The sequence below is a fragment of the Haliotis asinina genome, chromosome 9 (genome assembly GCF_037392515.1).
Source record: "Haliotis asinina isolate JCU_RB_2024 chromosome 9, JCU_Hal_asi_v2, whole genome shotgun sequence".
In the NCBI taxonomy this organism is placed as follows: Eukaryota; Metazoa; Mollusca; class Gastropoda; order Lepetellida; family Haliotidae; genus Haliotis; species Haliotis asinina.
Genome location: NC_090288.1, coordinates 57,551,627 through 57,564,063, shown reverse-complemented (window position 1 = coordinate 57,564,063; position 12,437 = coordinate 57,551,627). Strand labels below are relative to the sequence as shown.

The 12,437-nt window shown below is 40.2% G+C and overlaps 2 protein-coding genes across 3 annotated transcripts; one reads left to right on the top strand and one right to left on the bottom strand.

The window, feature by feature from the left end:
• Positions 1-508: 508 nt before the first annotated feature.
• On the top strand, positions 509-5,497 carry LOC137296262 (heme-binding protein 2-like). Of its 2 annotated transcripts, none has more exons than XM_067828013.1 (6): positions 509-595; positions 1,639-1,721; positions 2,941-3,019; positions 3,326-3,455; positions 4,111-4,282; positions 4,698-5,497. In XM_067828013.1, the coding sequence occupies exons 2-6, from the start codon at positions 1,651-1,653 to the stop codon at positions 4,873-4,875; spliced, it is 630 nt and encodes a 209-aa protein (XP_067684114.1). In that variant the 5' UTR covers positions 509-595; positions 1,639-1,650; the 3' UTR covers positions 4,876-5,497. The 2 variants fall into 2 exon arrangements, with proteins under 2 accessions (XP_067684114.1, XP_067684113.1); XM_067828012.1 differs by having other exon boundaries at positions 527-595; positions 1,639-1,748.
• Positions 5,498-8,162: 2,665 nt separating this feature from the next.
• On the bottom strand, positions 8,163-11,324 carry LOC137295685 (heme-binding protein 2-like). The gene is made up of 4 exons (XM_067827166.1): positions 11,235-11,324; positions 9,913-10,072; positions 9,395-9,575; positions 8,163-8,346 (listed from the first exon to the last, which is right to left on the bottom strand). The coding sequence occupies exons 1-4, from the start codon at positions 11,322-11,324 to the stop codon at positions 8,163-8,165; spliced, it is 615 nt and encodes a 204-aa protein (XP_067683267.1).
• Positions 11,325-12,437: the final 1,113 nt, after the last annotated feature.

Sequence of the window (12,437 nt, the reverse complement as noted above, 5' to 3'; positions counted from 1 at the left end):
AATAGAATTGAATGGGCATTGATTTCTTGAATTTGATTTGGAGAATTCTATACATATAGGAGCCCTACAAGGCTCAAACCCCTGTTGTACTGTGATTTAAAACATGACAATTTCTATACTATTCCATATTTCAGTTTCGAGTGTAAACTTATTTCTCTTTCAATTTCGTTCGATCTTTCGACATTGTATCGATATGTGTTTTCATGTAAATCGATACTTATTTCTTAACGAGAAAACATCACATGACCTAACGTTTCATAACAGTGTTTAGTTGTTCACGTGGTCACACTGAAAGAGTCTATTGCTGTAAGGGGGATGACAGTGGTGATCAATGCTTCATTAATTACAATAACGAGTCACGTGAATAGTGCATGTTATTTTTAGTTACGTATTTGGTCCTTCTTGTGTGATAAATTACCTTGAATGTGGATGTGATTAAATACTTATCAAAATACTGAAATTCCTCGATGTCTTATGCCCCTCAAGAAAAACCTGCACTCGTCCTATATTCCCGAAAACGTTCACCGTAAGCATTGTTGATGACAGACTCAAGAAGACGGCACGGTGAGAGAAAAAGCAGAAAGAAGTGTTTTGAGTAAGTTTGTAGTTTTGAGGAAAGTTTGCTGCTGTTTTTGTCCGTACATGTTAACATTCATGCGTGAACAGAATGTCAAATGGGTCGAAAAACCGATTTTTCACTGTTTTAGGGAAATGCATGGGAAAATGACGGTGGGGCCCATTTAGGGATGCCTCACTTGATCAGGAATTTTACGACTGGGAAGAGATGATCGAGATGTGCTAAATGACTGGAAATATATTACTGCGTGGTACTGGTAACTGATATATATTAACTGTGCATTTATTCACAAGGCTTGTTACCAAAGATCATGTGTCAGTTAACGCGTTAACGCGTGGGAAAGCACAATATACACTACAGCGCTCCCTTCGTAGCATCATATATAAGAAAAGTGCAGCGAGCCAGTTAGTGACAGTACATACCTTGGTAGACTGAGTAATTTTTTGAAATGGTTATCTAAATGCAAGTTTTCGCTTTCAGTCATTTTGCATGTTAATGTCTCTAACATGTCATTTTCCTTGGTTAGATATTGTTTAGACATAAGCTAAAATTTGAGTGTACATGGTAAAGGTAGGAATCTGTCAGGGATTGTTAAGTAAGTGAAAGAACACTGGTAAAAATGTTTTGTTCATAACTGGGATATTTCTTAAGTCCATATTTGCTTTAACTTTACTTTATTGTAATGATTTAGCATTCTGGTTTTTTAAACTAAGCATTTCAGCTTCTTCCACTGTTTTAGTCATGTTTTAAGTGATGACTTAGTTTGGCCTTTAACACCACACTCTGCATTATTACAGCTTAGTGTCAGCGCAGTGGTCTGTTCATAATCTAGTCAGTACTGAACAATCCAATGATCAGCGTGTCATTGGTTATGCATTGCACAGAACAGGGCACATGCAATTAATTACTGGATTGTCGGTCAAGACTCAATTATTTACTCGCTGCTGCCATATAGCTGGACTATTTAGTAAAGTGTATAGTGTAAAACTAAACTCGCTCACTCACCCATTCAATGGTCTATTTAGAATCTGTGTATCGGCAACTTTTACAAAATATTTCAGATTTCCAAGGCAATGGAAGTACTCGCTGTTCTGAGTGTGTGTCTATTGGTCTGCCTGTGCAATAGTGCATCGCCATATCTCAGGTTTGTACTAAAGTTTAGCAAGGACAGGTAGGTCAAAATATTCGGTTTGATGTTAGTAGTATACATGGAATTGCCCTTTGTGTAAAGTATGTTATGGCTGGGAAAGGTGACTGTCTTGGAGCTGGGTGCTTGCTCGGGGTTGGGTGGGGGGAGGGTGGGATGCTGAACTCTTGTGTCTTTGAATGGTTCTCTTGAGGTTGTCAAGACTACCAAGTTCAGCAGCAATGTCTGCAGGAATATCTTGTACAGCACGGGTGAGGACCTGGGATGGTTTGCCGAGGGATGCAGGTGCTTGATCTTAAAACTGTTCTCTGATCTTGGTGGTTTCATAATGAGTTATGCAATCAGTATGTCTGATAGTCCAGACAAGCATCAACCACACAACACACATTCTTTGTCTTTAGAGACCGTTTGATAGGTGGACACCATCCAATGGGTGTGGATAAGTTAACAAAACTTATCCGGTGATAAACACAGGGGTTAAGAAATGTTGAAAAGCCCTTGCCCTGTGGCAAGTGATATGAAATGACATCTTAGATTATTTGCAGTGTGAAACCATAAGAAGAAATTATCTGGTAGTCCACGGACAAGTAAGATACCATTATTTTATTGCCCGAAATGAAAACTGGTGTGTCCTGAGCGCCTAGCAATAGGATTTTTGTAATCCCTTTGAAATATTTTAAGCATATCTGGCCTATGCAACTTCTTGCATGTTGTCTTGAGGAAAACATCACTGATTGCATACACACAGAAGTACTTTACTGAACTGAGTTCAAGGTTAGTGGCAACCTTTGATATGTGATAAGAGTAACTTCAGGTAGAACTTTACTATAGTTTCAGTGACAATTAAGTTTTGATAATTATTTTTGAAAATTAGGCAAGTCACAAAAACATCATGACGCAACGTCTGTTGGTTGCCACTCACAAAAATATCTGTTTGGTCAGCACTCGCAAAAATATCATGATGCAAAAATTTCGTGCTTTACAGTATGTCTACAGACTGTATTGAAATATGGAAGTACAAATTGTAATCCTTCTTATATAAGTCTTTCATAGGCTTTTGAAGTTGGAAAAACAGGAAGATATTCCATACAGATGATTCCAGTTTTGTTTGCATTGATGTGAAGGCAAGTTCTTTATATGTATTGGCAAAAGGCCTCCATCAGACTATTTTCCTTTTTGCACCTTATACTTGTTTCAATATTTCTGTCTTTTTCAGAGATCAGTTAGAACGACCACCCACGTTTTGTCATGGCCTTGACTGCCCTAGATTTAAGGTTCTTAAGAGCGTTAAAGGGGTGAGTACCTGCCAATCTTCCTGATTCTTCATACTGATTAAAGAGGCGTGGAAGCCCAGTGTATAAAGCTTTCACTCATTATCCCAACGACTAGGTTCAGTTCCAGGAGTGGGTACATATGTGAATTTACTGAAACCAATGTCAGTTTCCCCTACTAAAGATTGCCAGATGACCTTGTTCACTAAACTGATGTCTACTTATTGTTTTGAAAAAAAAACAACAACAAAAAACCCAGATATTTTAAAGAAATGTTTGTTCAGCTTAATCATACCTATTTCAGTTTTGAAGTATTTTCATCTTGCACAGGAGTATGAAGTTCGAGAATATTCTGCATCTCAGTGGGTGAGCACCAACTCAGCTGGCATAGACTTTGCGGAAGCATCTCAAACCAACTTCAGGAGACTATACAACTACATCTCTGGCAAGAATAGTGCAGGTAATCTCTACTGAGAAATTACAGAATCAGGGTTCATCACTGATATCGTGTCTTGTTTAGCTGATGTTATTCAGATTTTAATCAAGATGCAGGGGTGACTCAGTTGTCAAGATGCAACAGTTGCCATGCAGAGTTGCGGCCCTTAGCTGATGTGATTCAGATTTTAATCAAGATGCAGGGGTGACTCAGTTGTCAAGATGCAACAGTTGCCATGCAGACTTGTTGCCCTTGGGTGCTTGGAGTCATTCTCATATGACTTTGAATCCCTATTTACTCTGATCTCCAAGACTTGAATTGTGTTCTCACTAGTTTTGACACACCAGTTTAATCTCAAATCAACTTTCATTTTAGATATTACTTCAGATACATAGAAAATGTAAAGCCCATGGCCTTTCCATGCAAAAATGTATGTACTAAGTATTGCAACATATGCAGTATGCTGGGTTGTGCAATTCATTACCTGAATTAATGTCACACATGTATACTTGAGTACATGTATTGAGATATGTTCCCTGAATTATATATTGCAATAAAGCGTAAAATACCGTTCAGGACATAGTCATATGTTTTTTACTCTGAATGGACATATTGGAAAAAAAAACAACCAGAATTATGTCTGTGTTCAATATAATTCTTTTTGACTGATATTTTCCAGGTAAGAAGATCAAAATGACCGCACCTGTCATCATAAAGATCATCCCCGGACCAGGACCAGCTTGCGAGTCCAACTTCACCATGTCCTTCTACGTAGTCAAAGACAACCCACCCACACCCACCGATTCTAAAGTCTTTCTGCAGGGGTTTCCATCCTTCAGAGCTTATGTCAGGTAAGCTGTAAATATGGTCCACCTAAACCAGGATTGGCAACAGGTGAAATTGCCATCCCTGTTAAACAGTCCTTTCAAAACACAAACATGTCACTACCACTATTTATTGTCTGAGTGTGAACATTGGGGTTGGACGTCAGACTTCAGCAACCCATGCTTGTCGTATGAGGCGACTAGTGAGATGAAGCCGTCAAATGTGTTGTCACAGTTTGTTGCAACATAGTTAGGTATGTCGACACGGCTATTGACAGTCCGCCATCATACAGCTAGAATTTTTCTAAGAGCAGTTTATAACACTAACTCATCAAGAACATTTTATAGCATTTGTACTAGGATGACGTTTGGAACATGGTCAACACTGTTCAGAGCATGTGTAAAAGTCGTGGCTTGATACTTGGAACATCATTTTCTTCAGGTCTTTTGGGGGCTACGATATGGAGAGCATCAAACCATGGTTGAAGGAGGCAGACAAACTGAGGAATTTCCTCAACGGCACCTACTCCTACAACACTGACTACTATTACACCGCTGGCTATGACAGTCCCTTCAAAATCCTTCATAGACACAATGAAGTCTGGTTCATTGCTGAATAATCTAAAGCAAGCCAGGCTATTGACAACAACATTGACAGCTGTTGTTTCACAGATTTAAATATATCTTTTTTTAAGAAAAAAATCCCCTCTTTGCTGAATCTCTTAAATATTCCATATTTATTGATAAGGAGATCTCCTCAGATTTGTGTGAAGATGAGAAAAAGGTAGAAGTATTTATAAATTTAATTATGTCAAAGGTTTTAATGTATATCAGTTTTATCAGCTACAGCTGTGAATACATGTACTGGTTGTAGAATAATTCAGGAAAGATCAATGCAAAAGGCTTTGTCCAACAACAGAGACAAATATTCATAACACTTTATCTTAAGAATATTCCAGTGTAAGATTATACCCCTGAAAATGTTCAGGACCTTCCAATTTGACATTCCATTTGGATGCATAGTAAATAGGATCATCAGTTTTTTCCATTGGTATACTTGTATAGTTTGTATGAAAGAAGAGCAATATTTCTCATCTGTGATGTTTTGTCATCTATGTTGGGCTGTTTTAGCTATTTATCGTTCTTGAGAAGGCAATGTTCCCACAGATTCACCACTTTTGTGTTTACTTTTTGTCAAATGAAAAGCATATTTTTGTACAAATAAATTTTTGTAACATTTTCTGTTCAGTATTTATTCATGGCAGCACCGCACCTACAAAACCACACCACACAGGGGGATGATGTAGGCTTACAGTGTGAGAGACTGGGGATGGCTTCTCAAGCCCCTGGCACTGTCACACCTACAAGCCTTCACCACAGAGCGAGTGCGTTTTTACGCTGCTTTTTGCAATGTTCCAGCGATATCATTGGTTTTCACTCATGGTACGCGTATGGGAGTGAGTGAGTGAGTTTAGTTTTACGCCGCACTCAGCAGTATTACAGCTATATGGCGGCGGTCTGTAAATAATCGTGTCTGGACCAGACAATTCAGTGATCAACAACATGAGCATCGATCTGCGCAATTGAGAACCGATGACATGTATCAACCAAGTCAGCGAGTCTGACCACCCGATCCCGTTAGTCGCCTCTTACGACAAGCACAGTCACCTTTTATGGCAAGCATGGGTTGCTGAAGGCCTATTCTACCCCGGGACCTTTACGGGTCGTACGCATGTGGGGAATCGAAGCTGGGTCTTCAACGTGATGAGCAAATGATCTAACCACTAGTCTACCTCACCAACTCTTTTCACCATAGAGGGATGATGATGTTGCCTTGTGTTTGAAGTGTGGGCTTCTATAGTCCCTGTCACTGTTGGTTGAACTGATCTGTGATTCTCTAAGAGTTAATATGCCAGTAGTGCTGTGGGGTAGCCTTGGGGTTAAATTGTTCGCTCGTCACCAAGAAAGTCACCCCTCACTGGTACAATGTGTGAAGCCTTTTTCTGGTGACCCCATATATATATTCCTGAAATACTGCTAAGAGCAGCATAAATTTCATCCATAATCTCCAGAGATATGTTGCAATAAATTGCCACTAGACCCAGGAAGTAACTAAGGCTTCGCCCAATAACTTATTACCTCCCGTTGCTGGCTCTGCATTCTCACTGTAGCCAGTCAGCAAAGCAGCCGCTACAACAAAGCTTGAAAGTGTAAACAAAGATTGTGTTTGCAGCCATAAACGCTTCTTAGCAGTGCGACTCAGATTTGGGGGGAAATCATACAAATTGACATGTCCGAAACTTTAAAAAATATACGTGCAAGAAGTCCTATCTCTTGCACATGTGCACATGACACAGCAACATCTCAATAACACTTTCACTGCCTTCAATCCGTGATAATTCACATAACACTAAAAAAAGAAACCCTCTGAACATGTTGGATACTTTCTGCTTATTCAGATGGGTTTCTGTGCTGTGGCATTTATTTCCACATAATTGTAAGACAATTGCATGGTGACAATACATGGAGTATCATGTATGGTCAGAAAAGATGTCTCCCCATTGAGGTGTGTTGGATGTGGTAGTGCATTTATGGTGCGAGGTTTGAGTTGTCACATGGATACCCACTCCAACCTAAGGAGGCCGTACTTTTGTCCTTGAATTGCGTACATTCATGTCTTTGGTGTTGTGAGTTCTTCATTTATAACTCGCCAATTTTTCAACTATTTGACAGTGGTCTGTAAGTAAGGATATATGGACCAGACAAAGTGGTGATTGGCATAATGAACCTCGATCTACAGAAATTGGATACGATGAAGTGCTTCGTTTAGGTCTGATCAGCAGATGACACCAGTTGACATGCATGATATTTGCATGACTATTGGATTTAATGTGTATTCGTTCTTTTGACAAGACCAGGAATAGTATGGCCACCCCTCTGCTTTCTAGGCTGTGGCCTTATCCACTAGACCAACACGAAGACTTTGGGACATCTCTGAGCATGGAGAATATGACTTAACCATTACAGATAGAGTAAAGACTGGTAATTGAGAAAATTATGATTTTATCGAAACTACACATTAACAAGGTTTTATTATAATCCTATTCCTATTATTGATTTGGCTTAGTTGTAAATAAAATTACATTATCACCAGCTTCCTATAATATGACATGCTACCAAGTATTCTGCTATCACATGTTTCTTATTGATCATCAAGCGCCAAGAACTTATTTCAACATCCAAAGGAACTCTGAACTCTAACTAAAGACTTTAATAAATGCTTTATTTGGGAGTTTTTGTTACATGATAAGATACATAACGAACAATTGACCAACATTGCATGGTAACAAGTCACTCAAAGTCATGTATATAATGGACAAGGAGTAATGACTATTGAATTTTGGTGCCAATCCCAATTTTTACAACCGTAGGAATAAAACTTGCTTTCAGATACTATTGTTTTGTCTTGACACATCGGTCATTCTGATCTAGAAAGCCACATGGATGCCACAAAGTTGCCTGAATGAACAATTACACATTGAATAAATTTGATTGTAAACAAAATATAAGTAATCAAGTCAAACTTATCACCATGATCATGCGGTTGATCTTCTACCAAAATACTACTAACGGTATGACATATTGAACTACAGATGTATTGCAACTATTTGCTGTACAACAATGCATCCTCCAGGTTCAATATAACTGAGACACTGTTTAAAGAGTTAACTTACCAATTTGCTTTCGCCATTTTGACAACTTATATCATGCATTCTTCATTAACTACAATATCTTTACATATCCTACTCGCTGTTTGTCATCAAATGACTGGCTATCATATAATCATAGTCAGAGTGGTTCTGGCATCAACAGGAACTCAAAAGTCAGTACACATACAATATAACTCTCAGTCTTCAATTTTGAACCACACCTCGTTGCGACGGCCCGTCAGTTTTGCAGGTGCGTCGTAACCGGCAGTAAAGTAGTACTCCTTCACGAACTTGTCTTTCAGGTCAGTTTTTTCTACATCTTCAACGAGTTCTCTCCCTTTGGCAGCCCAAACACTGTCATTCGCAAAACCGTCGAAAGTCCTGAGCAGAGTGAAAACGGTTTAGCATAGGCAAATATTGTCTTCAGTAATTTTAATTCCTATACCAGTAAATGACATATACCAACAAACACCAACACAAACCGAATATGGGAACCAACGCGTGTAATGATATCATTTCCAAAGAAAACTTGAATAGCAAACCAATAATCTCTGGTTCCTGTCCCTAGCAAGGCCCACAACTCTGCATACAGAATTGCTGAGCGTAGATACAAAAACAGACTGCCCGTGTTCCCAATTTGAATTGCGCAAATGTCTTCCACCCACATTTAGATAAACGAAGAGCCTTGTCTATGTTTACTCCGCGAGATCTTTTCGATCAATTCGGAATCGATCCTGTGATTGATATAAAGAGCAATAGTCCACGGCTTCAGGATACGATGGCGTGGGATCGAAACAGCGGCCGAGCTTAACCACCCTATTCATATTTCTGACCATCACTTACGACTAGTGGAGCTAACTTTTGAAGCACGTGAACAAAGAGGTTAGAATCACAGACCCTCGTTTCTTTCCGAGGATTAAAGATTAAAGATTAATGAAGTTTTTGAAATGACCCCTGACTCGAAATGCTTCACAGTACAATACATTATGGCAAGGTAATGGGGTATTATACTGTGAGGCATTACGAGGGGGGGGGGGGGGGGGGGGGATCGGGGGTCATCTTAATGCTTTAGATATTTGGAGGGTTTTTTTCTAATCTTTAATCCTAGCAAAGACACGAGGGTCTGTAATTAGAATCGGTCTTCATGACACCAATGATATGGCTGGAAGGAACAGACGGGATCAAACGGTCAAGCTCACCGATTTGGTTGATGAAAGTTTTTCATTGTATCCGATGTGAGCGGATCGATGATCGTGTGGCCAGTCACTAGATTGGTCCACACTCTATTGCTAACACCTGCCGTTCTGACCCAGAACTCTCATTACGACCAACACGGGCAGTTGTTCGACCCAGAATCCCTACGTCACTATTTAACTCCTCAGATCCATGCATCACTCACTAATTCCACATGACATACGCAGCAGGAGACAAGGCAACATATTTGACTGCCACCCTGACCTCCGGCCAATCGCTGATGAAGACGTCTGGGTTTGTGAGTTTGGTGGGGAGGGGGGGGGGGGCAGCCTGGTATTCAAGGGGGATGTAGAAGGAGACGGTGAAGGTGTTCTCACGGTTGGGACCCGCACCCGGCACATTGCTAGTTTCAGATGCTAAAAATTCAATATAGGTGAAATCATTAGAGATCTTATTTTTTCCCCAAGATATTGCAGAATGATTATTACTCACATTTTCCAATTGTAAAGACTAGGGGAATCGAACCAGCATTTCATGGGTGGCAAGCATTCCACTAAGAAATACCTAGAGAGTGGTTACCTCCCTTGCGTGTTCAGTGAAAAGGCCAGTTTGGGGTTATACTTTTTATGTTTTCTGTGTTAAACAGTCTTTTGATTGAATGGTACAGTTCAGATATAGTGCAAGAAGACAGCATCATGTTCGTCAGATATCAGGACGAGTCTCCTTGGAGGTTAAAGAAAGGAGCGTCGTGACGAATGGACTGTATTGTCTTATGTCTCGTACTTATGTCGTTTTCTCCACTGATATTCTTGAAGAGTTTCCAGAAACCTGTCGTCATTCCATCCTCCAGGCTGATAGACATGGTCCTCGTGCTCACCCACTTACATGCCTCATAGCGCCGCACCTCGAACCCCTGCAGACAAACACAGTCTACAATGAACTTGTACTTCATTTACAACATTCCAAACGTGCTGGAGTCAGTTAAGTTTTACGCCGCCTTTAGCAATATTCCATTACCAGAAATGGGCTTCACACTTTATATGCATCTGGGGAAACGAACCCGCGCCGTCGCCATGACAACCGAACGCTTTAACCACTAGGCTACCCCACCACCCAAGAAGGGATTTGGACAAACCTTGGAGTTATTTATGTTACAGTGAATCATTGTCAAAACGACACCGAGAATGCGATATATTCATATCATGGAATATATCAAAAAAGCATGTCGAGATCAGCCCCCCCCCTAAGTAATTGAAGGAATTACAGGAAATTTGAAGGAATTGCATCTCAAATGTAAACAAACGCAGCCCACTCGCGAAACAATTGCAGCGATATCGGTAGTTTAGCGGTAATAACAGAAACACATCGGCCCTATCGGAAGCAATGTCGGTAATACTGGAAACACGATCGGCCATCTTCGGCGATTTTTCGGTCGCGAGCGGAAACTCACGCAGCAAAACATGGCGTCGTTGGAAGAGGCACCCGTCTCGGTGAGATTTGTTTTTAGTTCCTACTATTACATTTTCATACTTATCCATCTTTGACCACCCGCGTTGAATGCGTTTAGGTATGAGGTGTTGTCGGGGCAATAGCTTATGGTTTTAGGAAAAGATTGTCACTGCAGAAGAGTGTCACAAGTCATGCCCCTGGAGATTGTTTACATCTGAACATCGAAGTCGTGCCGATGATTACGAACATCATGAACGTGCGCCATGAAGAAGTTTATGAGCCATAATTTTTCTTGCTACGAAGTGCAATTGACAAACACATTTTACAAAAAAATGATGCTATATCTGGCGCACGTTCGTAATCATCGGAAACTTTGCACCCCTCGATAATCTTCAGGGTAAACGTTCCGATAAATCTCCACTAGTAAAGGTTAATTGGAACGCATACCCTGGAGATTATCGAGGATGGAAACCTTGGCGCTTAATGCGTTTTTAACCTTATAAGTCTTCCCAAGTTGTTTCAGTTATTTTTACGAACTTTCACACTCAAAACATTTTCAGAATAAAATATACATTGATAACGGTTAATGGTTTCTGCAATGTTATGTAAATTCAAGAACATCTTACTTTGTGTTTTGCAGTCACTGACGATTTTGGAGTATCCAAATTTTCAGGCGTGGATACCGATTTAGCCGCCTCGGTGAATATATTTGCCATGTTGCTAAAACAACAGAAACAATTTATAGCAGATTAATAATTGAGAGAGATAGCATATATCCCGCATATACAGCTACGCGTATAGTTAAAGTACAACACAATAAAGGACCGAAACAGTATGCGGGGCGTTTTTTTAACCAAAAAAGAAGTTTTTTATCCACTGACGTAGTAGTAAAATTCAACCGAGCAGTTTAATGTTACATACCTTTCGTAAACTAGTCTGAAGCGTTAAACAGAAAATTGCCTCGTGCGACTAGTTGGAATCCGCTGACTGATGGTTCAGCCGCCGCCTGACTTATCAATATGCCAATGTTCATCTAACCGGCCTCGTTTTCGCCCACGTCACGTGATACATGACTGTGAACAATGCGGACACGTTGAAAGCAGGTTCCACCCATTGTGTCAAAAAGTTATTAGCATGGACTGAATCACATCCAGTGGACTGCAGAAAACGGACGCGATAACGCCGGAATGACTGCTATCCTTTCAGTGCGGTGACCCATTTCACTGAAAGTACACGTGACCCAAGCAGACAACACCCGTGTGTGTTGACCACGCCTTGGTCATTTCGCTTTACATAAAGCAATGTTTAAACAACCTACAACCTGTCGGCCAGCACAGCTAAAATCACACCATCACTTATACGATCAGAACACAGGAATTTGTCCAGATAAACATGAAGCTTATACGTATGAACTTACATGAATGATATTACAGTAGTTATATAAGTGTACGTCAACTGCGAGGTTAGATAAACACCTCATTTCAAACATTACAGTCTGGGTACGAAGGAAACTCGAATTCTCGAAGACGAATTTACCTGTATGAGGCAGTCGTTCTTGTAGCGTTTTGCTAAATGCATCTCACTGACTGTGGCATAAAACAGCATTCAAGCAAACAAACTGAATGCATATACACTTGGGAGAGTTCTGTGAATATGCAATTTCCTTTTTATTAATATGATCCTTTTTAAGTTTTGAACCCGGATCTTAGGCCTGACGAACGAATCCTTTAACCACGAGGCTACCAGAACAGGATCTATTTGCATGAAGGTATTTTAACTCGACCTTCAAGAACTCCGGAATTCCCATTCTACAGAGACTCATTGTAGTC

Coding starts and splice junctions, on each gene's coding strand:
- LOC137296262 (XM_067828012.1), top strand. CDS start 1,651: ATGGAAGTACTCGCTGTTCTGAGTGTGTGTCTATTGGTCTGCCTGTGC. Junction 1,749..2,940: donor CTAAAGTTTAGCAAGGACAG/GTAGGTCAAAAT, acceptor TGTCTTTTTCAG/AGATCAGTTAGAACGACCAC. Junction 4,283..4,697: donor TCCTTCAGAGCTTATGTCAG/GTAAGCTGTAAA, acceptor CATTTTCTTCAG/GTCTTTTGGGGGCTACGATA.
- LOC137295685 (XM_067827166.1), bottom strand. CDS start 11,324: ATGGCAAATATATTCACCGAGGCGGCTAAATCGGTATCCACGCCTGAA. Junction 9,576..9,912: donor TAAGACAATACAGTCCATTC/GTCACGACGCTC, acceptor TTGAATTTTTAG/CATCTGAAACTAGCAATGTG. Junction 8,347..9,394: donor GCAGTCAAATATGTTGCCTT/GTCTCCTGCTGC, acceptor CACTCTGCTCAG/GACTTTCGACGGTTTTGCGA.